The sequence below is a fragment of the Cyprinodon tularosa genome, unplaced genomic scaffold (assembly GCF_016077235.1).
Source record: "Cyprinodon tularosa strain WSP-4 unplaced genomic scaffold, ASM1607723v1 ctg238, whole genome shotgun sequence".
Classification (NCBI taxonomy): domain Eukaryota; kingdom Metazoa; phylum Chordata; class Actinopteri; order Cyprinodontiformes; family Cyprinodontidae; genus Cyprinodon; species Cyprinodon tularosa.
The window spans coordinates 42,877-70,139 of record NW_024038890.1 but is presented as its reverse complement, the minus strand read 5'-3'; the positions used below and the strand labels follow the sequence as shown (position 1 = coordinate 70,139).

Sequence of the window (27,263 nt, the reverse complement as noted above, 5' to 3'; positions counted from 1 at the left end):
AACTTTTATTGTCATTTTGTAAACATGGAATGTATATTAAAAAAAATGAAATTTTATTCAGTACAGCTTTTCAGACAGTAAATGAACATTTCCATTCCATAAAGCGCAGCAGTGATCAAATGTAAACAGTTTGGGAGAAAAAACATGGTGCATATAAAACGAAATTTGTAATGCGTACAGCTTTTCAGCAGTGAATGAGCAGCTTAGCAGTGAAATTTCCATTTATAAAGTACAGCAATGATTAAATCTAAACTGTGTAGAAGAGAAAAGGAAAAACAGTTTAAAGTCATAGTGCAAAAGGCACTAATTGTAGAAAGGTTTATAGCAGTGAAAAAAAATATGGTGCAGAATGCAGTCGAACACTTAGCTGAGTTCTATTTAAAGGGATTTGAAAATTCACCTAGTTAGAGTAAAAGAAAAAAAAACACTTTGTTTTTTACTTTTTTTTTCACCAAGACTTTTTTAACTTTGTTGGAATAATTAATTGATAATTGAACTTTATTGATCCCACATTGGAGAAATTTACCTCTGCATTTAACCCATGTCCTCAGGGAGCAGTGAGCTGCCATCTTGCGGCGCTCTCGGAGCACATTTAGGGGTTAAAGGTCTTGCTCAGAGTGGCAGTCTGTGGAAGTGGGGCTCAGACTCAGAACCTCATGACTGTGACCTGGATGACTAAGAGTCTACGATATGCTTTCTACTACCATTCACTATACTATACAGTACTACACACTCCTCAGCATGGATCCTCATAGTATTTATTGACTGTCCTTAATGTTATACACTCACCGGCCACTTTATTAGGTACCCCATGCTAGTAACGGGTTGGACCCCCTTTTGCCTTCAGAACTGCCTCAATTCTTCGTAGCATAGATTCAACAAGGTGCTGGAAGCATTCCTCAGGGAGTTTGGTCCATATTGACATGATGGCATCACACAGTTGCCGCAGATTTGTCGGCTGCACATCCATGATGCGAATCTCCCGTTCCACCACATCCCAAAGATGCTCTATTGGATTGAGATCTGGTGACTGGGGAGGCCATTTGAGTACAGTGAACTCATTGTCATGTTCAAGAAACCAGTCTGAGATGATTCCAGCTTTATGACATGGCGCATTATCCTGCTGAAAGTAGCCATCAGAAGTTGGGTACATTGTGGTCATAAAGGGATGGACATGGTCAGCAACAATACTCAGGTAGGCTGTGGCGTTGCAACGATGCTCAATTGGTACCAAGGGGCCCAAAGAGTGCCAAGAAAATATTCCCCACACCATGACACCACCACCACCAGCCTGAACCGTTGATACACGGCAGGATGGATCCATGCTTTCATGTTGTAGACGCCAAATTCTGACCCTACCATCCGAATGTCGCAGCAGAAATCGAGACTCATCAGACCAGGCAATGTTTTTCCAATCTTCTATTGTCCAATTTCGATGAGTTTTTGCAAATTGTAGCCTCAGTTTCCTGTTCTTAGCTGAAATGAGTGGCACCCGGTGTGGTCTTCTGCTGCTGTAGCCCATCTGCCTCAAAGTTCCACGTACTGTGCGTTCAGAGATGCTCTTCTGCCCACCTTGGTTGTAACGGGTGGTTATTTGAGTCACTGTTGCCCTTCTATCAGCTCGAACCAGTCTGGCCATTCTCCTCTGACCTCTGGCATCAACAAGGCACTTCCACCCACAGAACTGCCGCTCACTGGATGTTTTTTTCTTTTTTGGACCATTCTCTGTAAACCCTAGAGATGGTTGTGCGTGAAAATCCCAGTAGATCAGCAGTTTCTGAAATACTCAGACCAGCCCTTCTGGCACCAACAATCATGCCACGTTCAAAGTCACTCAAATCACCTTTCTTCCCCATACTGATGCTCGGTTTGAACTGCAGGAGATTGTCTTGACCATGTCTACATGCCTAAATGCACTGAGTTGCCGCCATGTGATTGGCTGCTTAGAAATTAAGTGTTAACGAGCAGTTGGACAGGTGTACCTAATAAAGTGTCCGGTGAGTGTATATAGGCTAAAATCTGTTACAGCAGTCTGCAACCATCTTCTGGCAGTTTTTGGCAGAACTATTTAAAGTGGCTTTCGAGATCCCTGATCTGACCTTTTAATCACCTCCTTCCAGAGGTTGGTAGAATGCCCAAAAATATACCTGATTAAGTGCAACACTATCATAGAGTAAAAAGTATCAGCCCGATTAATTATTCAGGAGGGAAAAGTACTCTGTAAAAAGGCTGCTCTGTTACTGAGTTACTCATAACATGTGATATTACAAATCATTAAAAGAGACAGACCAAAATGTGAAGGTCTGTAGAAATTCCAGCATTTTAACAACTATAATAAAATAATAATAGAAAAATAAGCCCACACTGTTGAAAACACATTTTCTGAATACATTTTCCAGTAGCTCTAATATTTACTACTTCTTGAATATTAACTTAAATGTCATTGTAGGTTTAAATATGCCTGCATACAACCCCCCTGACTAAATTTAACATAATATTCAGCTGTGTATCTTTGTCTAAATCACTCAAAATAAAAATAAGTGACACTATTAAAAATGGACAAACATTTTATTCAAGTAAGAGTAATGATATTTTAAAATAGTACTCAAACGTATTATTATATATGCTGCTGTAAATCTACTTGTAAAAATTTACTTGTCAAGATATTACTCAACTAATTATAACAAGTTAAATTAGTTACTATTAGTGTTGAAACGATTAATCGCGATTAATTCATTATATAAATAGTCGTCAACAAATTTTGTAACCAATCAATTCACTGGATTATAGAGGCTCTAAAACAAGCCTTAAGTTTACAGAACAACCCTCTTAGAGCACTAATTATATCAAAATGGTTGAAAAATGTTTATTAAAATTTTGCATTTAAAATGAAGAAAAATAATTTTTTTTGTCAATATGGTCTATCAACTGGAAAAGTTTGAGTTTCACTTTAATTTAGTAAACAATTTTCTTTAAGGAATCTTTGGCTATCTGATTATCAATCGAAAAAATTATCGACAGATTAATGGATTTGTAAAATTAATCGTTATTTGCAGATCTAGTTACTACCCACTTCTGGTTTATTTTGGGGTATTTTCATCGGTTTAATTGTGACCTGTATCTATTCCAACATCTGTTTCGAAATCAGTGTGTTGGAACTTTATTTTTCATCTGTTAAAAAATCAGCATTTATCATTATTCTTCAGCATTTTCCCAGACATCAAACTTCATTTTTCATTTGTAAGTAAATTACTCTAATAAGGTTTTTGATCAAAAAACATGATTCCCAGTTCTTTTCTCATAAAAAAAGCTTGATTGGTTGCAATGACTTTTTTTAATTACTGTAATTCTTTTCCTAAAGTGTCTGTTTTTTCTCCTTTCATGCCTCCATCAGCTCAGTAGCGGATTTTTTTTTTTTTTTTTTTGTACAATCTGGCTTTAAGGTGATAGAACTGATTCATCCCAGAACTGTGCTCTAATTGTCACCAGGTGACCATGAACCAATTCAAGCAGTGAGTAAATGCTTAGAAGAAATCAATGCCTGGATGTGCCATAATTTTCTTCAACTGAATAAAAACAAAACGGAAGTAATAATCTTTGGACCAATAGAGGAGAGATCTAAAGTTAGCACACAGCTTCAGTCGCTTCAGCTAGTAACCACTGATCAGGCCCGAAGTCTAGGTGTAGTGCTGGATTCAGACTTGAACCTCCAAAAGCATTTAAAGACAATTACAAGGTCGGCTTTCTATCACCTGAAGAACATTTCCAGGATTAAAGGACTAATGTCTCAGCATGATCTGGAAAAACTAATCCATGCGTTTATTTTTAGTCAAATTGATTACTGCAACGGTGTTTTCACAGGTCTGCCTAAAAAGTGGATCAGACAGCTGCAGCTGATCCAGCACGCTGCTGCCCATGTCCTCACTAAGACTAAGAAAGTAGAACACATCACCCCAGTTCTAAAGTCCTTACACTGGCTCCCTGTATCTCAGAGAATAGACTTCAAAATACTTCTGTTAGTCTATAAATCTCTGAATGGCTTAGCACCTAAATACATCACAGACTTGCTATCAGTGTATCAACCCTCCAGACCACTCAGGTCTTCTTGCTCCAGCCTGCTCTGCATACCTAGAACCAGAACTAAACATGGAGAAGCAGCATTTAGTTCCTATGCTCCACTAATCTGGAACAAACTTCCAGAAAACTGTAAAAGTGCGGAAAGCCTGAGATCCTTTAAATCAAGACTAAAAACACATTTGTTTAGGATTGCCTTCGACTATTCTAGTTAAACGGTTCAACAAAAACATGTTTTCTTTAATCCAACAGTTTTTAATATTCTTTTTTTGTTTCTGCCTTTATTTTATTTTTTTATTTTTTCCTACTTGCTTTGATTCTGTTTTATCTTCCTCTATTTTAATCATGTAAAGCACTTTGCATTGTCTTTGTACTGAATTGTGCTATACAAATAAATTTGCCTTGCCTTGCCTAATTTTCCTAGTTCTTCATCACACATGATTTTTTGGTAACGCTCTCTTTTACAGTACTTCAATAACATGTAATGAGATGGTAATCACATCGCAAGTTATACTATATTACTAGGTAACAAGAAAAACTTTATGTAGAATTTTAGTAAGTACTGAAATTCAAATTTTTGGCAAACAAGCTCAGGCTACTTAGATTTCAGACTTTTATTACCAAGTAACTAATTTTCCTTTCATTTCACCTACAGCAATAAATCAGTTATGTAGTAAAATGCAGTTTATTACTTGGCATATAACAGAAAAAAAACAAACCTAGAAGACAGCAAGCCAAACTTGAAAACTAAACTCTTATTTATATGTAACTCGAGATCAGTTTTATGTGTTATGCTTTATTTACCTGATCATGAGTTACAATTTAGTGCGTAATCTGGTAGTAGTTAGTGGCCAATAATAGAAACCGTTATGTTGTAACCTAATGGTAATTACCCACCAAATGTCTCCATTGTTTCATAGTGACATACATTTGTAATAGAAAAATGCCAGTAATTACTTAATTTTGGGGTGATTACCAAATCAAGTAAAATAGTGTGTTACCATATTATTTATTACATGGTTAATGATGTACTGTAAAAGAAAGCGTTAGAGATTTCTCTATTTTGTAAGAAAAAGTGGTGGGTGGGGGGCATACTGTATATTAAGATCTTTCTTTAGCATCAATTTGGAATATGTATGACAGTAAAAAGAGAAACATTAATTAAAATCTTTAATTTAACCCATAATACAAAGTTCAACATCTGCAAATACAAAGACCACATGTTGCACACGAATCCACCCTCTCTAAATGAAAAGTCTGGTTTGCTCTGCTGCTCTTTGTGATGGTAGAGGACATCAGTACCGTGACTGCAGCATGCTTCGTACCGAGGGAATGATGTAAAACTACCTGTTTTGCTGTGGTCCAGTGGAACGGCAAGCGATGAACATAGATTCAAGCCACATAAAAAAAAATAAAACAATATTTAAAAAATAAACATTTTTGCAATCAATAAACACACGATTCAAATCAAATGGAAAAATATAGCTATATACATCCTATACAGGCTGATATATGTACAGTTAGTCATTATGGTAATATACTTTCACTTCACTCAGCTGTCTGTAACCTCACATTAACATCTTTGAGTAAATAGTTTCATTTATCATGTCTTATATATCACCAACTTAAAAAAGCATGACATTTTTGATCCAACAACCTAATAAAATGTAAGTTTTACATCAAAATTCAGTAAAAAAAAAACTCCCAAAAGAAACAGGGAAGATTGGATGAGTTAGCACCGGTTTAATTCGAGCCTCCTGTTTGGTGCGAAGACCCGACTATTGCTGTGACCTAAATGAAACACATTAAAACAAGCACTTATTTTATGAAAAACTAAATCAATATAATTAATAATGCATCTCGTAATACAGAACCATCAATCAGTTGCATGTAAGATAACTGCAGAGCATCTGCTCCTATGTGCAGCACAACATTTACACAGCAAAGCTCAACAAATCCTAATTAGCATCTCTCATCAAGCATTCAGGAAGAAGCGCACATTATCTTAGCCATTATTAACTGTCATGAGGTGCGGTGGGTTGTGAGTGGTGCTGCATTAACGTGGAAGATGAACAAAGTGCTTTGTGATCCAACCTGCTGAAAGGCGGACGTGATGCTGTCCTCCTCCAGCTGAGGGAAGAATATGAGCATTAAGCAAGACAGTGACCGTTTGGCACCTACATTTTCCACATCTGCTGAGATTTCAGTGCAAGGTCTTTACTAAGATATGTATTGACTTGCAGAAGTAGGCAAGGAGAGTAGATCTGAAGAAGAGCTACAGTTTACAGGCAGAGATGAAGATTGTGTGTTAACCAGTTTGCGTCCGAGTGGACCTGACATTCTTTGCTTTGAGAAACAGTAGAAAACCAAGACAAAGAGAAGGAATATCTGAAACAAAAGCATTGTCCTCATCTGTTAACCCTTCAGTCTTAAAAATATTTTTGTGTGCAAATGATACAAAGACCCAGTAAATCCAAACATCTGAAAGTGAGGATTGTAAGATTTGTAAATGTATGAGCTTCCTTGGAGAGAAGCTCTTGATTCAGGCCAAGTGGTGCGTTAGCATTTAAAAACGTGCACGGCCCTCACGACGAACTGCCTGCATATTGGACAGTGGTTCATCCTCTTGCCGCAGTTGGTGCAGGTGACCAGGTGACCACACTCCAACAGAACGCAGTCGATCACGGCGTCCATACAGATCCTGCAGAGGTTGTCGTCCTGAAGCTTTAGCGGACATTTCTCCCCATCTGCAAGGTGGAGACAGAGGAGGGTAAATGTGAGGCCAAAGCCAACAACCAAAAGCACATAAAATACCTTCAAGTTACAGGAAGCGTCTCATGCAGAGAACTGTGTTTCAGTAACCTGCAGAAGTAGTTTTCCACTTCTTTTAGCATCGCAAGCATCACCTTTTTTTGGGCAAAAGTCATTATGTGTGAATTCTATTTTAACTCAGTTTACTTACCGTATATAGCGCCAATTCACAGCATGTCATCTCAAGGCACTTTACAGAGACAGTTCAACTAGATCAGGCAGATTGGTTCAAAGTTTTTCCATCTATGGTAAATTAGATAGTTATGATGAACTGTTCTGCATGCATTGGAATCTGAAAGCGACTAAGACTCAACTGGATCATAACGCCACAAAAAAAAAAAAAAAAATTAATAAATGTGTGGTCGCTCTTGTTGCAAAGTCTGCTTATTTACCCTTTATTTTTAACACACATCTCTAAGGCAAACACAAGTTTGGTTTCAGTAGTAGTGCCCATGAAGATCCTGTCTACCAATTCCTAAGAGCTTTCTCTTATTTGGAGCCACTTCCTGGACTGGATGCTTGGAGTCTAAAGAACGACACCAAATAGCTCTTTAACAGTTTAGTAAAACAAATAGAGGTAGCACCTGGAGGAACTGTAGACACGTTTGTCAGTAGTTGTTCACATACTGCTGCTGAACCCATTTATACCACCAGTTGTAAGTCAGCCAGTGTGGTTCCTTTTTGTTCAAGACTGCAGGAATTCACACTTTTTTAATGCTGAACCTTTAGAGGTCGTCTTGGATCAACCCCAGGCGTTTAGTAGCGAGAATTAACAGGCTCCATGTCACCTTTAATGGTAATGGATATTCTTCCTTATACCATCACACTACCTCCTCCAAAAGATGTTTGGCACACAGGATTAAGGCTCAGTTATAGTTGGACGGCACACAAACCTGAACTTCATGCTGACGTTTGTTCAGAATTTTCAGAAACAAAAAGTAGAGCCTCCACTAACTGTAGTACAATAACCCCACTGATGTGTGCACCATCAAAAATAATTCTCATCAACCTGAAACTCTTTCTTGCAAAGATTAAAACTAACAACAAACTAAAACTGAAGAAGAAATGTATTTGTGTGAAATTTTTGCATGCCTGTCACTCTGGACCTCATGCCGCCCGCTGAGCCAGATTGATAATCTCTGGTACCCTCGGTTTACTTCTACACATTATCAATCCAAGACTGCTCTCATTGAATCTGTTTGGGAAAAGCAGAACTTTCCAGCTGATTCTGCAAAAAGACATCTAGTGTTCGCCTTTCAGTTTGGTTTTAGCCAATCAAGGTAGCAAATAAAATATCTAAAGCAGCAGAAGGCATGAGAAGATGTATGCTTGGAGTTATCTCGCTGTTCCGCTTTCAAAGATTGAAATCGCAGATCCTGATAAAACAGATGTGGTAGCAGCAGCTGCGCGTGCGTCCTTCTGCGCTGCCATGTTTATCTTGGTAAGGCTGAGGGCTTGGTAGCTCTTGGTTTCATCACAGCATACGTCTCCTTTGACCATAATGCAATGTGATTGCCTGACCCGCTTCGGGTCTGCCTCAAACTGTACATAAATCTCATGTTTTTGTAAACTCACAAATGCCACAAGAATTCAACCTGCAGGCACGATTAGCAATCTGTGCACAACCAGATCCACAGGAGCTTTATGTCTGAAAGGATTACCTGCTCCGTGTTTTTCCCTTATAAGTCAGTGTCTTTTTTATGCTGTTTGAAATAAATAACTAAATAAGCTCTCTGAGAATTATATGGATAAAATTGGTCACCAAAAAGTCCCAACATTTAGAAAGACGGATTAAATCTATTATTTCGCTTCTACTTAAAAATTGTGCAATACTTTGTTCATTGAGTAAAATCTTCAAAAACATTTATAGTTGAAGTTGAAACCCGGCTAAAATATAAGAGCTATGAATATTTTCCAAAGTTCTGCATGTCTATACTTTCATGTACAGTCATGTCAAAATCTTCTGCAAATCATTTATTCTACTAATGCCTAAAAATCAAGACAAAAAAACAAAAAAAAACATGCAGCTAACAAAAATGACCTGTTTGCATCTATATTTGCCTTTATAATAAAAGACAAATGAATAATGGCTTTCATCCACAATGAAACGTTGAACTTAGTAAATACAGAACGAGGCACAGTCATTTTCTAAAAGCATAGATGATATAGCAGATGAGAACAGGATCACAACTGGCTCACAATGGACACATGTTTGCTGAGTTAGGGGTTTTGCTCATATGATGGGAGAAGATCTGACCACGGTAAGAATCCAGAACCTTACCTCTGATGGAACCGTTGCAGATAGAAGAGGGGAAGGCCATCACTTTATAGAGGAGGAGTAAAGCAGGCATGAGATACTTCATCATCATTTCAAAATAATAACCTTTTATGGCATCTGATTAACTTATAATAAATTAATATCATTACCTACAGGATATAAAGTAAGGAAAATAAAAGTGATTTAGTTTCTGTTAAAAACAGGATCCCCTATTGGTTTAATATAAACACTGAACATTTTTAATTTAGATTTGACATCATTTCCTCCCCTATTTGGTAAATTTAAAACTCAGTAACTCATCAACTCTTTAAACATGAATGTTATTTAGAACAAAACAAAAGCCGATTCATATTATCAAGTGTTGCTTTCTGGTTTAAATTAGATGTTATTGAAGTCATGATGGTAAAATGAAAATGGGCTGTTTTGTTTCCGATACCAGAGATATAAGTACATACATGATTTAGTGTTCTTCTCCTTCTCTCTGTACAGCCTGTTGACACGCTCCACAAGCTCCCACTTCTCACAACAACCGGAGTAATTGACAAAATTCCTCGCCAGGATCTCCTTCAGCTGCCTGACGGACAGGCCCTTAATGTCCCTCACACTGGAGATGTCAGAGAGGGATGCTCTGGCTGCATGCCCAGTCTGAGGACTCATCTACAACAACAAAAACATACATATTTACATGAATAAAAAAGATTAAATGCAAGTTAAATTCTGCTTAATGGACAAACAAAGACATTTTCTAGTTCATCCAAGTTTCAATTTAGATAAAAAAATATCCAGGCTATTTTTTTACCACTGTAAAAAGCCGTAGCTACCTAAACTTTGACACGGAAAAACAGCAGGATGTGGATCACCTGATCACCAGATTGTTCACTGGAATCCGAGTTAAGGAGAGACGCCGGTGTGAAATCGCTCGAATCCTGCGGGAAAACAATAGTTTGTGAGGAATATGACAGATTACAGTTGATTTGGTAGAGTCGTTGTTGAAATGTGAACTTTCCATTAACAGAAAAAGTCATGACAACATAAACAGGTCATGTGAGGTTTTTACAGGGTATCCTGACAGGTCAGAGGTAAGCTTTGTTTGGCCTCGTTTCTAAAGCCATTTCACATGGCTTTAAAATGTAATCCCATCTACTGATGCGCTAAAAGAATTACAAACAGCTGAGGAGCACCGTTAAGGGTCAGAAATGTCACAACGTCGACATCTTGCAAGAGTTCAAGTGTCCTATTAGGTGATGAGGTACAGAGCCATACATGGGCGGTTCTAGACAAGGCCAACGGGGGCCAGTGACCCAGTAGATCATGTCCTGGCCCCTGTACTGAAGACATAATACTCAAAGAAGTTCTAACGATGATATGAACAGACACGGTTACCGATAGGCCCTTTGGATCTATTTAATTTTTTTCTTTGTAAATTCTGTTCTTCTAATTATTTAAAAACAATAAGGTGATGACTTCAGTGGTATCGAGATAGAATCCCAGTTTTCTTCTGATAAATTTTTTTTTCAAAACCAAAAAAAATATATATAAAATTTTACAGCTTAATTTATCAGTTTTTCTTGAGTTCTAATACAGATTTTTTTTAGAAAAGGGTTATTTTAACTTACATAGGGCTGCAACAACGAATCGATAAAAATCGACTTTTAAAAGCGTTGGCAACGAATTTCATCATCGATTAGTTGTGTCGCGCGATTAATGCGTCATCCGCCGTCATCACTGCCACTTGACTGAAACGGGGGAAGAAAAAAAATTACGGCAGAGCGAACCAGCGCTGCAGGTGCGCAGTGTTGCCAACTCAGCGACTTTGTCGCTATATTTAGCGACTTTTCAGACCCCTCCAGCGACTATTTTTTTTAAAAAGCGACTAGCGACAAATCTGGCGACTTTTTACGGTGTCACTGGCGGCTTTTGGAGACTCTTACGTGAAAGCATGCATCGTTCCTACTCTTATCCTGCAGCAGCAGCTGCTGCCGTGAGGCGCCTCCCTCATCCCAACCCCGTTCTCCCGCAGGAATCCCTCTCAGCGCTGCAGTCAGAGCTGCAGGATGTTTCAGCGTCCAGACTGCAAATGAAGCGCGCATGCACCGGGATTGACGGCGCAAATTGATCACAATAATTAAAATAGCCTTTATAAATAAATTAGCTTGCAAATTATGAGGGCAAGGCTTTTGAAGTTTAAATCTTCTGGCAAAGATAAAGAAGATCCTGCAATTTATGGAAGTAAAGCATAAAATCCAGCAAGATCAGTAATATGTCAATTAATTATACGCCACATTCCCATGTAAATATCTGTCTTTGGTGGATGTGTTTTTTTCCACCCCTAGTTCTCTCATTTTTATTCCAAATACAATTTATAATTTGAATCACAGGGCTATTTTTATCTCTATGGTTCAGTATTTTCTCAAGTAGCAACTTTAACTGCTATACTTTCCTGTCTTAAAAGGCAGAACTTTTCTAGTCTAAAAAAACTCATTTGATGAAATGGGGGGACCTATTGTTTGAACCCCTTAGGGGCTTTTAAAAACAAAAATGTCTTTTTTTGCGCTTTATGAAACAAAGTAGCCTATATTTTGTGGATGTACAGCCACATTTCTCATGTAAATTTGCGTAGTTTTAACACAAACATTTATTTTTCATATTGCACCAGGACAGTTAATGAGCAACCTGTACTTGTGTGCTTGTTTGTTCTGCTAAAATGTTTATTTTGGAATAAAGAGGTTAGTATAAAAAATATTTTTTGTCCGATTCATCGATTAATCGAAAAAATAATCGGCCGATTCATCGATTTTTAAAATAATCGTTAGTTGCAGCCCTAAACTTACATCAACTCAAAAATATGTAAAATTCCTAAATTCTGAATATATATATTGACCTAATAAGACATAGAACTTTAATTGAACCTAATTGAATAAAATGTCACTTCATGCAGCTATCTTAATATATTTGAATCCTTTGCTCTGTTTTTTATTTCATGCTTTTCTGTGTCCCCCATGAAAACACGATGGCCCCCTCCTGGCCCCCTGGTACATTTGGTCTGGAACTGCCACTGGAGCCATACATAGTCCTGTCTTTTTTATTATGGGTGTCCTTATAAAAACATTATGTTGTCATGACGCCACTGCAGCTGATACGACCCGATGCTATATCTGCACGAATTACTCTATCACTGATTTTTAGCGTGGCGTAATAGAAAAGGCTTAATCAAGTGATATTACTCAAACAGAAAATTAGAACAACTCACCTATCTATTATTAACCAACTGTTTATTAAACTTTAAATAGAAGAAGTCTTTTTATCAGCTTGCTTAGATTGTTTGGCTGATGTCGGAATGATTTCATCCATCAATATTGAATCTAGAGCAGACAAATTAATTGCATATAAAATATACTGGGTTCAAACACCTTTTTAGTGGTGAAACTCAAGTACTTTCAATGTCAGTTTCCAAGCTTTTCCATTACCATAACCAGTTGTAAAGATCATAATGTGATAGAGCTGGAATAATGTGAGAAGCTTCAGATTCTAACCTGGCTGGTATCGGAGCTTTCGCTCCTGCTGTGGGATTCCTCCTGAGAGGCAGCAGGCCGCTCAGAGGCAGGCTGTTCATTGAAAGCGGCTGATGCGCGATGGGTATGAAAGAGGAGGCTGGCTGTGTTAGGGTCCTCCATATCCTCCTCATCCTCTTCTTCCTCCTCCTCCTCCCCATCATCTTCGTCATCCTCCTCGATGCCCCGATGACAAAGAACCAGATCGACCAGGTCGTCCTTTTCCCTGCAGGTGTCAGTGGAGATGTTGCGCAGCATCAGGTACTGACGCAGGTCCCTCACTCGTAGGCGCATGAGCCGCGGCCGGTGGAACGCTGTGGCCTTCAGCAGATGGCAGGTGGTACAAACGCGTAGGTTCTCCTGGACCACGGAGCACAGAGAGCAGAAGCTCTTCTTGCAGTCAGAGCAGTTGTACTGGAATGGAAAGAAAATGAAGACAATCTGAGGGGACGTAGACGACACAGACCTTCTGCATTCAATGGGATACAGCCTGTACATCAATACCAGGTAAAAAAAAAGAAAAAAAAAAAAAAAGAACCGGGGGGAAAGACCATTCAGCAATTTTAGAACAACTTTACCTGAACCTACTGAGGAATACAATACTTTGCAAACTTTATTGACGGTTGATGTGGTTCAACAGAATAAAGCACCGCTATATTGCTGAAGAAGAGTTTCAACACAACATAATACTGCCACCACCGAGTTAGGCAGTAGGGATGGTAGGTTCAAGATAATGATGTCAAGTGTTACTCTTCTGCCACACAAACATTTTCATGTTAAACAAACGTTACATCTCGGATCGTTCTAAACAGTGCAGAAATTTTGGTATCAACCCAAGATTTAGATCGGATCCGAGAAATTTTGTGCATGTCGACGTAGCTAGTGAAATGAGAAAAATAGTCGGGTAGTTATTATATTCCAATGTCTATATTAGAAAAATCCAAATTTGAAGAAAGAGAAGATAAAACATCCTGATTTTATTTAAAATGGGTAATAACTTTGATCTAAAATTCAAAATTTACTCTGTTTACTTCTTAAAATGGTTTAATGTCGTAGGGAAGCGGCTGTTCCAACCGTTGCAGTTCCAAATTCTCCCGAGTGGTGCCCGACTTTACAAGAGTGAATAAAGTGAATGTCATTGGTCATTTATCAAGGGGGTGGGAGGTTGCCAAGCATTTTGATTATAGCCAGTTTGTCGGAAGCATCTTGCTAACCAGTTAGCAACTTAGTGCTAGTAGGTTCCCAATGGGAAATTACATTGGGACCAAGTAGCACTAAATTGCTGACTTAGCAACGACACTGTGAAGGAACGCTATGGACAGCAGAAATATGCAAGAGGAGCAGAGTTTAGTGTCGGAGGCAGTAGATGTGTCTCATCCGTTCTACATTTTTTATTAAAAGGAGGAAAGTGGGGACGAAGATGTTGTGGAAAAGGATGCCAGGGTGGCAGAAGCTTGGTTTGGTGTAGAAGGCTTACAGCCGTACATGTTTGAGCCCTTGCCTCGCAACGCTGCCACATCTGTTAGCTCTACGCCTGCCGGAGACACAGACGTCTGGGATGGAACTCCATGGGAAAGGAAATTATTCGTATTTCTTTTTTCAACCGTTGCGTATATTAGCTGCGACATATGAATCAAGATGCTATGACCGAAAAAATAGACCGACAGATGACCGTTGATATATGATTGGCCGAATTTAGGTTTACAGACTGACGTATAACTAACTGGTCTGCATAAAATAATGGGAAAAAAACACATATTTTAGGACAGGATTTTTTTTTTTATATGAATTTTCTAACTTTCGGGACAATATCATCTGATAAAGAGTACATTTATATACATGTTTAAGCCAGAATGATTCGACATTTAAATATGACATCCCTACGACTTTAAGCAGAGTATATTTCTGCCTGAAGTTAAATGATCTCTGTTTTGCATTTTTGGTAATAAACATTTCCATAGTAAAAGAACTTGACAGTTTTGATGCAAAAAGGGGCAGTTACAAATATATTAACAGTATTTAATATATCAAGTAAGACAAAATGATGTGTTTAATGGAGAAATCTGAAGCAACAAATCTCTTTGTCACAATTTCCAAAATTATTAATGTAGATCAAGAAAAAACAAACTACCTTTCTTACACCTATGATCTTATTTTAAGATATTTCTATTTCCTATTGAATGCTTGACAACTCTTTTTGATATATTGTATACATGTACCTAGAACCCCCCCCCCCCCCCCCCCCCCCTCCGACTCTTTAAGTTTAAAGAGTTCAGTTTTATTTTTTATATGTTGATAAAAAGTTGGAATATATCTACACCATGTCCTTAAATTAACCCAGAAGACTCACCTTCCTCCTGAAGACTGAGAAGGTCTGTCCACAAGCTTTGCAAACAAGGCTGGGGTTCCCTGAGCTGTTGGGCGGGTAGGTGGAATATCCCGCACTGGGGGCGAACCTGAAGGGCCCTGCACCTGCCCCAAACCCTGGCTGCTGGCCCCTGACGGCCCCTGTACCCATGACTTCATTCAGCAGACCACAGCATGAAGCCCACAATGAAGAAGCCTCGGCCTGAAACATGACAGCAGACTTATTATAAAGGTGTCAACTCAAGTCCACGTTGAACATAATCTTCCTAAATGTAAGCAACACCGTCAAAAATGAGCGGCTATTAAAATACGATGATTTCTAAACAGAGCAATCACAATAACAACAAAAAAGAAAATTATTATTATAAATTATAGTGACATTTTTTTTTAGTAAAACGCCAAAGATAGCCGAAACAATTGCGTATTGTTATAATAACACAACAAAAATGATAACAAGTATTAATAAAAAAAATCACCAAAAACGTATCCATAAACCAGCGAAGCATTTTAATGGCTAATATCCCGTTAGCACCATTATGTTAGCCAGGATTAGCTAGTTGTTACTATGGAAAACAGACACATTTTAAAACAATGCACCTTCATTGCAGCTCCGGTTCGGTAACAGACCCTTCACCCGGTGTTTTCATCGCAAAGAGGTATGTCACTTTTTAAGCAAAACAATCCAGCACTTTCAATGGCAGAAAACTACTCAGTACAGCTGCTATGATGCCGCTACTGCAGCTGCTTGGGGCGGCTTTAGCTGCTGTAAAACCAGCTGAGTAGCGCATTAGCGCCACCATCCGGAAGAAAGGAAACACGCAAGATTCCCTCGAATACGTTAGTTTGGAGGTCTTCAACAGGGGTCAGCGACCCCTAGGGGATCCACGGTAGTACTGCATGGGGGTCGCGAAAGTTTTGGTTGATTAGACTTTAAAAAAATATATATTTTATATTATATTTTATACATTTATATATTATAATTTTTCCACTAATTGAAATTATGGTTCAACACACTGCAGTAAACAGATAAATGGAGGAAGAAGATGTCTTTCAGTCATCAATGCAAACATTCAGCGACACACAGGAGCTCTTTTAAGCTGGACACCGTTTCATTCACAACACCTGTCCCATCAACCAGGAAACAGAACCAGAAACAGAAATACTTTAATTATCCTAGGGAGAAATTACTGTCGTTACATTACTCCATATGTAACAGAGGGACTATAGGACCAGTTTGATATAACACAATTTCATTAAATATATATAATTAGGGGTTCCCCTCTTCATCTCGCCATTAGTTTGGGGGTTCTTGGACTGGGAAACGTTGAAGACCCCTGCATAAATTGATAACCTCAGATTATTAATCCCAAGGGCTGTGGCGATTCTAGATTTACAAGAGTGGTGCAAAAATAAGGTGGCGCAAGTGTTTTTTCATAGAATAAAAGTATAAAAAACACACAAAAACAAACAAAAAAGGGCAAGAGCACATTGTTTTGAATATTAGGCAAGCCACAAAGCTAAGGTTGAGTACCCCTTTGCATCTACCAGATGACAAATGTGATCTTAATACGGTTGAATCTTAAAGTTGACTGTAATTTAAAAATAACTGATAATGTAAATTATAAAGGCCAAATATTGCATTGCTCCAAGGGACAATCTGTTATGGTTCCCTCTGTCAGCCCATGTCATTATAAAATTGATTTAGCATTAGACTGCAAAAACTGATCCAGGTAAGTAAAACATTTTTTGAAATAAGTGCCGTTAATTTGAGTAGGGAAATACAATGATCTGACCAAGGGATGAGTTTGTGTGTTTGTCCATCTGTCTGTGTACAAGATAACTTCAAAAAGTTAACGATTTTAATGAAATCTTTACCAGAGGTGCGCTTCATGCCAAGAAACAATCTATGACATTTAGGTGAGAGTCCAGTTTATAATCTGGATAAAGGACTTTTTAAAATGAATTTTTACCATTGAGATGGTGATTTAATGAGGAAACAAGCAGGTCCCTCTAAACCAGAGGGTGGCAGCAGTGATTATTGATAGCTTGTGTCAGTGAAGTTTTTTTAATTTTTTTTATCTTAATCATACATCAGCTTTTCCATTGGAAAGTTGCCTTACCCAGTAACTCAGATCAAGGGAAAATAGACTCAACTATAAAGAAAATTATTTACTTACATTTCAATTTTTGTCTGGAACTGCCCCTGCCTATGCAGGGTGAAAACCAAAACAAACCCTAAAGAGTATGGCGATATTTACAAAAATGTATAACAGGAAATGTAGAAAACAATGAAGAGGTTCCTCCCATCCCTTTTTAAACACCCCTGACAGACTAGCATGGTATGAATGGTTGGAGAATACAGGTCAATAAAAAAAAAAAAAAAAAACATTTTACTTAGAAGACCTTTAAAAGCTAAAGTAGCAGAGTCCAAATAATGTGAAATCTCTTGCTGACGTCATATCATGTGAGACATCTCCTCTCTAATCAAAAGAAACGCATCACTAGTATGAATTTAAGGCTTAACTGTATATTTCAGTTATATGTATAGTTTATTTGTATCCTTATATCTTACACTATATTGCCAAAAGTATTTGCTCACCTGCCTTGACTCACATATGAGCTTAAGTGACATCCCGTTCCTAATCCATAGGGTTCAATATGACGTCGGTCCACCCTTTGCAGCTAGAACAGCTTCAACTCTTCTGGGAAGGCTGTCCACAAGGTTTAGGAGTGTGTTTATGGGAATTTTTGACCATTCTTCCAGAAGCGCATTTGTGAGGTCGCACACTGATGTTGGACGAGAAGGCCTGGCTCTCAGTCTCCGCTCTAATTCATCCCAAAGGTGTTCTATCGGGTTGAGGTCAGGACTCTGTGCAGGCCAGTCAAGTTCATCCACACCAGACTCTGTCATCCATGTCTTTATGGACCTTGCTTTGTGCACTGGTGCACAGTCATGTTGGAAGAGGAAGGGGCCAGCTCCAAACTGTTCCCACAAAGTTGGGAGCATGGAATTGTCCAAAATGTCTTGGTATGCTGAAGCATTCAGAGTTCCTTTCACTGGAACTAAGGGGCCAAGCCCAGCTCCTGAAAAACAACCCCACACCATAATCCCCCCTCCACCAAACTTTACACTTGGCACAATGCAGTCAGACAAGTACCGTTCTCCTGGCAACCGCCAAACCCAGACCCGTCCATCAGATTGCCAGATGGAGAAGCGCGATTCGTCACTCCAGAGAACGCGTCTCCACTGCTCTAGAGTCCAGTGGCGGCGTGCTTTACACCACCGCATCCGACGCTTTGCATTGCACTTGGTGATGTATGGCTTGGATGCAGCTGCTCGACCATGGAAACCCATTCCATGAAGCTCTCTGCGCACTGTTCTTGAGCTAATCTGAAGGCCACATGAAGTTTGGAGGTCTGTAGTGATTGACTCTGCAGAAAGTTGGCGACCTCTTCGCACTATGCGCGTCAGCATCCGCTGACCCCGCTCCGTCAGTTTACGTGGCCTACCACTTCGTGGCTGAGTTGCTGTCGTTCCCAAACACTTCCATTTTCTTATAATACAGCTGACAGTTGACTGTGGAATATTTAGGAGCGAGGAAATTTCACGACTGGATTTGTTGCACAGGTGGCATCCTATCACAGTTCCACGCTGGGATTCACTGAGCTCCTGAGAGCGACCCATTCTTTCACAAATGTTTGTAAAAACAGTCTGCATGCCTAGGTGCTTGAATTTATACACCTGTGGCCATGGAAGTGATTGGAACACCTGATTCCAATAATTTGGATGGGTGAGCAAATACTTTTGGCAATATAGTGTATTTTACACTGCTTATATTTGAAGGGTTTAATTGTACTATGTGGGTTGTAATTTTATTTATTTTATTCAGTCATATTTTATTTTTGCTCTATTGTATGTATAATCTTATTTTCACCTCTCTTCTGTTAACAGTTGCACTGCAAGAAAATAATTTCCTGCAAAGGATTAATAAAATTATTCTGATTCAGGCAGATTCTTGTGCAACTCTTATACAGGGAATGGAATTAATTTATATACCTTAAGTTGTGTAATTTATGGCTTCATGCAACATGTTGATTTTAGGTAGACCCTTTTTCTTCAGGGTGTTTCCTTTTATTGCCTTTCACAGACCCCTCTTAACTAACACAATAAGGAAAAAAATACTTTTAACAGAAAGACGTACCGGTATTAGTCAGTTTTAATAGAGTAACACACCAGAAATAAGTTTTAAACCAAATTTTTTTAATGAACTAATACAGTATCATATCTTTCAGTAAACTCAATATAATCAGACTATAAATTAAAAAACAGATTTTACTTTATGCGCACAGGGAATGTGACAGAAAGAAAGAATTTTAAAATAAAAAGTCAAACATTCTCCTTATCTCTCAAAATGAAAATAATAAATACCTTTTGAACAATACCGCTGGCTGTAAAGTCACAAAAAAAATTGGAACAGGCAAATAGTCCCAAAGAAAGTTTACAGTATATCAGCTGGGAGTGGGCTCAATGTTCTCCTTCAGGCGTTAAGGATTTCTTTCAGGTGTGGAACAGCAGCATTGGCCATGGAAGGAAAAACAATAAGCTTTCTTTAAATCCTCTGTGTGTGAAAAATAAATATCGGCTCTTTATGAACAGCCATGACCCTGTAATCCTTCTCACAGCAGTCCAGCCTGCGGATCCTTCTGTTGAAGCTTGAGAATCAGTTCAAGCAGGTTCATCTGCATCGTCAGCTCCTGCATTACACAATTGATTAAAGAGCAGTTAGAGAGGATAGATCTGTGAATCTGATGAATGACTGACTCCTTAAAAAGTAATGTTTTCCATTGTGGCCTGTAAAGATGAATAGACATGAGAACATTAACCTGAGGATTAGTGGTGATGTAAAAGCCTGGAACGCCTGCCTTCTCCAACGTGTTCTGCTGGTCAGTCACTTTTTGATCGATTTCTGATACAATCTTCTTGTCCATCATCTTTTGCTCCTCGCGAACCCGAGCTTCCAAAGCCTGCAACACACCAGCAATGAAGGCAGCCCGACTTCCCTCTGTGTAAACATCCTAAAAAGAGGTGATATTTCTTACCTCAACTTCAGATTGCTGGGTTGATTTGAGAAGTGCAAGGTTGTGCGACTTGCATGACTGTATAGCCTCCTTGTGTTTTCGGACCAGATCTTGCTTTAGAGCTAAAGAATACAAAGAATGATATTTCATTGGTAATGCTAAATTCTAAGCACTAAGCTTCATTTAAGAAGAGCGCAGATCTTTATAAACACACAGGCATGAAGACGATTCATATGCAGATTCGAGGATATTCTGTTTTTAGGTAGGACTGCCACAGACCTTGATGTTCGCAGTGCAGCTTCTGCCTTTGGTTGTATAGATTTTTTTCCGTGAGATGTTGAATATCCAGAAGGCCCTGCACAATTTCATAGACTGTCCCATCAATGAGGGCCAACGCCAGGTCGCTCAGCGTGTTGTAGGACAGGCGCTGCTGGAAGGAGCTGATCGTGGAAACAAAAAGAGCAAATAAGAAAAACAAACAACCTGATAACTGATATTCAATTTTAAACATGAGGAGCTTTAAAGAAACGTAGCTGTCATATTTTCTACTATTGATAAATGTGATCTGTTAATAGTACAAAAGTTATTAACAGATTTGCAGCTTTCACAAAAAAAGAGTGTTTAAAACTAGTGTTGCGCCAATGCCATTTTTTGGCCCCTATACCTGGCTATGCAGTATCGTCCGATACCATCTGTTTGAAATTGATGTGTGTGTATATATGAAGAACTGCATACTACTTGGAAGTAAAATAATTACCATCATGGCTTTGTCAAGCTGCTGCCTACCTTTGTGAAGGTGGATCAGGCCCTGCCCGATACTGCTATCAGTGCAACACTATTTAATACAAGTTTTCAATTCCAACTGGCTTTCTCAATCTAAATTCTTCAATAGGAATTCATGTTTAAAGATGCTGATCAGGAAAATTGTGCCGTGGGAGAGTAAATTTAAAATTAGTTGGATGTGCCCAACAAATTAAAACATTGCTGCAGACTATATATCTACTATCTCAGCTTGCATTTACTACTTTGCACAGCTTTCTCCCTTGTTATAAGACACTTCTATTGCATTATCTTCTGCATGTAGACAGTTATGTTTATATTTCACTGGTATTTTTAATGTTGTTGCTGCAGCTTTAAGGAATGCAAACAGTTTGAATTTAAGTCAAAGGTAACACATGTATAAACAAAATAAAAAAAAACTATATGGAAATTACTGATGTGCTTACTTATAAATGACCATTTCCAATGTGATTGAATGAACAATATGTGAAAGTAACAAAGAACACTATATCAGCTGTTGACATGACTCAGAAGTGAGGAAGAGATGTTCTGAAGGGGTGACCATACCTCGGCAAGTCTTTGACTAAAGTTTGCAGTTCAGATAGGAGGTAATAATGTCTTTCCTGCAGTTTTGTTGGATCACTGTCGGTGACTCCGGGATAATCGTCCATGTCTCCCACTGAAAGTGTCACCCCCGGTGTCAGATGTTGGTCAAAACATTCAGTTACCAAACGTTACATATTCAGTTAGCCTCATTTAACTGAGTTAGTCTTAATTTTTTTTTTTTAAAGAAACGTCGCTGAGGGAATTTAAGCAACGTTTAAAACGAATTATTAATTTCTTACGTGACCAAAATTGAACACTTGCTATAAAACCCATAAAACTAAACACCACAACAGACTGATAGCTTTACCCGGGGATTCGTTCGTGTTCTGCTCAAGCTAAAAGGACCCCAAAGTAGCGGACTAATAACCTGCCTGTCTGTAATGTTGAGATTTTCTTCTTCTGTGTTTTTAAAGCCAGTTGACAAAAAACCTAAAGGTGCATTACCGTCACCTATTGACTGGAGTACTGATCAGGATTTAAGTTATAAATTTTATTACTTTAAAAATTCTAGTTATAATAAGAAAACTTAAATATATGTATTTAAACACAAACTATATCTCTATAAAATCTTTAAAGTAATACATTTTTTCCTATAACTATAAATAAAACATATTCTTACTGTATCCATATTGGTATATTCTAAAAAAGATATGCACAAATGTTTCCTGTCGTTATTTTATTTGGGTGTACTATTTAACCCCATATGAAAAAAAACTCAAATTTAAAATGTTTTCTTGTTTCTTTATTATATTATATTTATTAATATATTGTATTATATATTTACCCTTTTTACTTTAGATACTTTTATATTTAACTTTGCATTCCCGCGTTTTCCTATTTCTCTCACCATTTCGTAACCTAAAGCTTAACTCTCTGCCCACTCTTAACTTCAGTTTTACAAACTTTTACATTTAATTCCACATCAATGCTTTTTACTACATTTTTTCTGATCTATAAACCTAATGTGAAATAAAACCTGACCCATACTAGTTTATTTTAATTGAAAGAAAAAAACAAAAGCAGAAGAAACAATGGTAGTCTTATGATACTTTATGATATTTTATAAGAGAGATGCGGTGTACATGGATAAGGCAAAAGATACCTATGTACGATCTAGAGTCAGTCGGATTGAAGAGCAGAGGAAATATGGCTTTCTTTTGTACATTAGAAAAACCTAGAAAGGATTGGGATTCAATGGACTTAAATTTACAAAAGATGTATTCAAATTTAACAATCCTCTTTACATATCTCCACAGATAGAGAAAAAAATTATAATTTTTTTTAGATTAGAAAAAAAAAAACAGAGGAAAAGTTAAGAATTACTGACTTTGCAGTGAGAAATGAGGTGTGTGAAAGCTCACCTGGGTTGAATGTATGAAAAGCTCACTTCTATAGATATTTCAGGTGGATTTATGACCTAAACATGTTACCAGGAAGGAAACATGAAACTAGGGCTGCAACTAACGATTATTTTGCAAATCGATTAATCTGCGGATTGTTTTTTCAAATAATAATTGGATAGCAAAATGTTCTCTAAAGAACATTCTTTTTGCAAAATGAAACCAGGTGAAAATAAATCTTTTCCACTTGGGGAGTTCTGGATAGAGCGTATTGACAGAAGAAAAAGATTTTTATCTTAAATGCAAAATGTTTGCATATCTTTTTTTACAACTTTGGTATAATTGCTGCTCAAGGTGGATTTATTCTGTCAGCTAAAGGCATGTTTTAGAGTCTCTAAACTCGAGTTAACGATTAATCGATTACGTAATTAGTTGACCACTATTTCAATTACAATTAATCACTATTAATCCAATTAATTGTTTCAACCCTAAATTAAACAAGGCCTTATAAAACTAATCCAAAACCTAGAAAGTATTAGAAAAACCTTAACTTCAGATGTATTACACTTTCGAAATACAAACTTCAAGATCCTCCCAACAGTTTTGGCAAAAATGTTCAAATCTGGCTCTTCTTAACTGATTATTTCCACACAATCTGTGTTTTTTAACAGGGACTTCCATCCATAACAAAGATTAAAGGTTAAGGGCCTTCATGATTAAAGCCATCTAAGACAGAATGCTGGCATTATTTCATTTTTTAGATTTTCATAACTCATTTAATACTGCAAAACAAATATGTACTTTCCACTCATGAGACATTTTGGATTTGGTAAAAGGTTTCTTGATATGATTACAATTTTGATGAAGACAATGAATAAAAAGTTTCTAAAATACTGACATTGTTTGTTAAAAACGGAATCTTTATCCAGGCTGACATATCCTGCCAATCACTAGCTGCCCCTAAGAGATGTTGAGGAGATTAACAAGATCTATTTAAATCTCATTTGGAAAAATTAGCTTCACTATATTTGGAAAAAAGTTTTATTTAAAAAAAATTATAGAAGTGGTATCAAGGCAATCGGTTTTCAAAATAAGGAATGGAATATAGAAAATTTGATGGCTCCAGTCCCTTTTAAGAAATGTTGATCTTACTTATTAGTAATGTCCATATTTATCAAAGTTGAAGGTAATGAGTTTATAGTAAAATGTCTAAACTAATAGTTGTATTATGACAGTATAGAATTAAAGATTTATGGTGAATCCTACACATCTTGTATCATCCAAATCTATTAATGTTGATCCTTTTTCTCTTTTATTTATTATTATTATTATTTTTTTAACCTATTTGACCGCTTCATTTATGGCATATTTAGAATTTCTAGTCAGGAGCAGAACCAGGCCCAGTTAAACGACCTTCTGCACAGGTCGACTCAGGGTTCAAGGAGACAGAAGAAGACATAGAGAGGGAACATAGAAGCACTGATCTATAAAACCTTTCTATGCTAGAACATGTAACGATAAACTAGAATAGTAAACTAGATAAACTCTGAGTTGGTTTCCATGTCAAAGAGATGAAAGTGAGCACTTACAGAAATATTTCATTCAAATTTTAAGATTTATGTAAATTTATTACATAACAAATTAAATTTTTTTAGAAGATTTAAACTCAAACCTATTAAATAAACCTTATATGATGCATATTTATTTGTATAATAAAGCTTATGTATTTAAAAAATAGTATCATCAGGTTTATGTATTCAGTACTAATAAAACATGTTTACTCAAAAGTAATACTATAGTTTGTATTTATTTTAAATTTATTGTTTGAATTGGATAGAATTAACTTGATTATTATGCAATTCAAACAAATAAACTCTATATATTTGAAATAAGTAACTAATCATTATTAATTTTGACTAAGTATAGGCTACTTTATTTATTCTAAATACATATCCTGACAGTTGTATGTATTTTAAATAGATAAACCATATCAAATGAATACATTTGCATCGTGTAAGGTTTATAAAATAAGTGTGTGTTAAAATGTTGGAAAAAAGGTAAAAGGGAATTTGTGAATTATGGTACATACATCTTGAAATTAGGAAGAAATATATTTGTGAGTGTAGTCACAGTAAATTATTACACTATAGGATAAAGAGTATCTATACATTTAAGCTGAAGAAAAGTCACATTTTCTTACTACAGCTTCCAAGATATGGGACCATTTATATTTCATTTTTGCTGGCTTCCTAACAGTGCACTTTAGCAGTTAAAGATACTTTTGTCTGCTTTGGTACTTAATACATATCACAGACAGATGGCGCTGTATACCAAAATAAGGGAGTGACAAAATGAAACATCTATAACAGGAGTTTTCAATGTTTTCCAGGGCAAGGACCCCCAAACTGATAGCCAAATGGAGTGGGGCCCCCCTAATTATATATATTGTTTAAAATTATTTTATATCAAACTGGTCCTATAGTCACTGTATTATAGATGGAATAATAACGAAAGTCATTTCTCCCTGGGATTATTAAAGTATTTCTGATTCTGATTCCTGGTTGATGGGACACGTGTTGTGAATGAAACGGTGTCCAGCTTGAAAGAGCTCCTGTGTGTCGCTGAATGTGTGCATTGATGACTGAAAGACATCTTCTGCCTCCTTTTATCTGTTTACTACAGTGTGTTGAATTCATGTTCATGTATACCGGTATTTAAAGACATTTCAATAAGTGGAAAAATTGAAGGGGGGAATATATAAAAAAATATTTTAGGTTACACCTATCCTATACCTGTTTGACATCTTTTCTCTGGCTAATTTGTCATTTATGTTGAAGACTATCTGAAAATATAACATATTTTTTTAGAACTTTAAACAATGTTATATTGTTCATTCATATTTCCAAAAAGAAGAAAAAAACTTTTTAAGATTAGATATTTTATGCTTCAAATCTTGATATTCTTTCTTTGAAATTTTGAAGAACTAAAAAAATCTAGTCAGTTTCTGTTCTTACTATTAAACTTATTGGAACAACAATGACAAGAAATGTTTTTTTATATCTTCTCATTTCCACTCTTGTCAGATTTTTGACTTATATTTGCTCAGAAACACAGATCTGCATTGATGACTGAAAGACATCTTCTGCCTCAATTTATCTTACTACAGTGTGTTGAATTCATGTTAATGTGTATTTAAAGACATTTCACTTAGTGGAAAAAAAAAGATTGCAGGGGGGAATATATATAAAAAAAAGTCTAATCAACCATCCAGCACCTCCTTGGACCCCCCAGTGGTCACAGACTCCCTGTTGAAGACCTCTGATCTATACTACTACAAGTGTTTTCTCAATAAAGCTACATTTCTATTCAGAAGACATTAAATAGTTTTTAAATTGAAAAAGACGAAGAACCTAGCATTGTTGTTTTGTAAACATGCAGCCATTACAGTTTAATTTATTGTTTTTTTTATCTTTATTTTTTCCCTCCTCATCAACATTAAATTAAAAACCAAACAAGAAAGATGGTTAGAGTGTTTACCCTTTTGAGACGAAATGATTTGGTATAAAACAAGTGTTTGTAGAGGCGACCATATGATGGTGTGTTTACATTGGGCCAGTGGCGGAGCTAGATGGGGGGCCAGGGGTGGCCATGGCCACTCTTGGGCACTTATTGGCCATCCCATTGCCACCCCTACCATTTTCTTCCCTCTGATACAGATGGTGGCAGCAGTACTACTCTCAAGTGGAATATTCAGACATTTAAATTTTCACATATCAACAGTTACTTGACAACAAAAACTCTGTGGTTAATTAAAGATGATAAGTACAGAAATCATGCTATTTTTGTCACAGTCTTGGTTTTCCATTTGTTGTCCTCTGCTGCCCTCTTGTGTCCTCTTTTCCCTAGCTCTGTTTTCTGCTCTGCCCTCAACTGTTTTCAATCCCCTCGTTAGCCCTCTCTTTGTCTCTGTCCCCTTTAAAAGCCTCCCTCTTCAGTTCCTGTTTGCTGGATCCTCGTCTAACATCTGTCTGCGTACCTCGTCTCTCCCTGGCTCCTAGAGTTTGGTTTTCCCCTGATGTCTCTCTGGTTCTGGTTCGTCTGTTATTTCTGTTGGATTTTTGATTCCTGCCTCAGTTCCTGTAAACCTCATTAAACCCACCTATATTCACCTCTACCTACTTGCCTCTGCATTTGGGTCCTCAATCCAACACCAAATCCTGACAATTTTCAGAACTAGATTTTGTGTTGTATGGGGTAAAGAGAAAATTATGTCTCTGTAAGTCATCCAGGATCTTCAGTGAAATCATAGATAAAAACTATTTTGATAAAAACTTATTAAATAATCAATTTATGTAGATATTAGTGCTTTTAAATATC

At 37.2% G+C, this 27,263-nt stretch overlaps 2 protein-coding genes across 4 annotated transcripts; both read right to left on the bottom strand.

Annotated features, from left to right (window-relative positions):
• Positions 1–5,231: 5,231 nt before the first annotated feature.
• Positions 5,232–15,855, bottom strand: LOC119784961 (E3 ubiquitin-protein ligase RNF34-like). 3 transcript variants are annotated; one of them, XM_038287289.1, is made up of 7 exons: positions 15,679–15,855; positions 15,065–15,283; positions 12,697–13,128; positions 10,024–10,089; positions 9,619–9,820; positions 9,167–9,208; positions 5,232–6,821 (listed from the first exon to the last, which is right to left on the bottom strand). In XM_038287289.1, exons 1-7 carry the CDS (start codon positions 15,682–15,684, stop codon positions 6,634–6,636), a joined length of 1,155 nt encoding a protein of 384 aa, XP_038143217.1. In that variant the 5' UTR covers positions 15,685–15,855; the 3' UTR covers positions 5,232–6,633. The 3 variants fall into 3 exon arrangements, with proteins under 3 accessions (XP_038143217.1, XP_038143216.1, XP_038143218.1); XM_038287288.1 differs by lacking the exon at positions 15,679–15,855 and having other exon boundaries at positions 15,065–15,292; XM_038287290.1 differs by lacking the exons at positions 9,167–9,208; positions 15,679–15,855 and having other exon boundaries at positions 15,065–15,292.
• Positions 15,856–19,321: 3,466 nt separating this feature from the next.
• Positions 19,322–21,872, bottom strand: dgcr6 (DiGeorge syndrome critical region gene 6). The gene is made up of 6 exons (XM_038287287.1): positions 21,854–21,872; positions 21,508–21,619; positions 20,440–20,600; positions 20,182–20,282; positions 19,966–20,106; positions 19,322–19,836 (listed from the first exon to the last, which is right to left on the bottom strand). The coding sequence occupies exons 2-6, from the start codon at positions 21,609–21,611 to the stop codon at positions 19,759–19,761; spliced, it is 585 nt and encodes a 194-aa protein (XP_038143215.1). The 5' UTR covers positions 21,612–21,619; positions 21,854–21,872; the 3' UTR covers positions 19,322–19,758.
• Between the last annotated feature and the right edge of the window lie 5,391 nt (positions 21,873–27,263).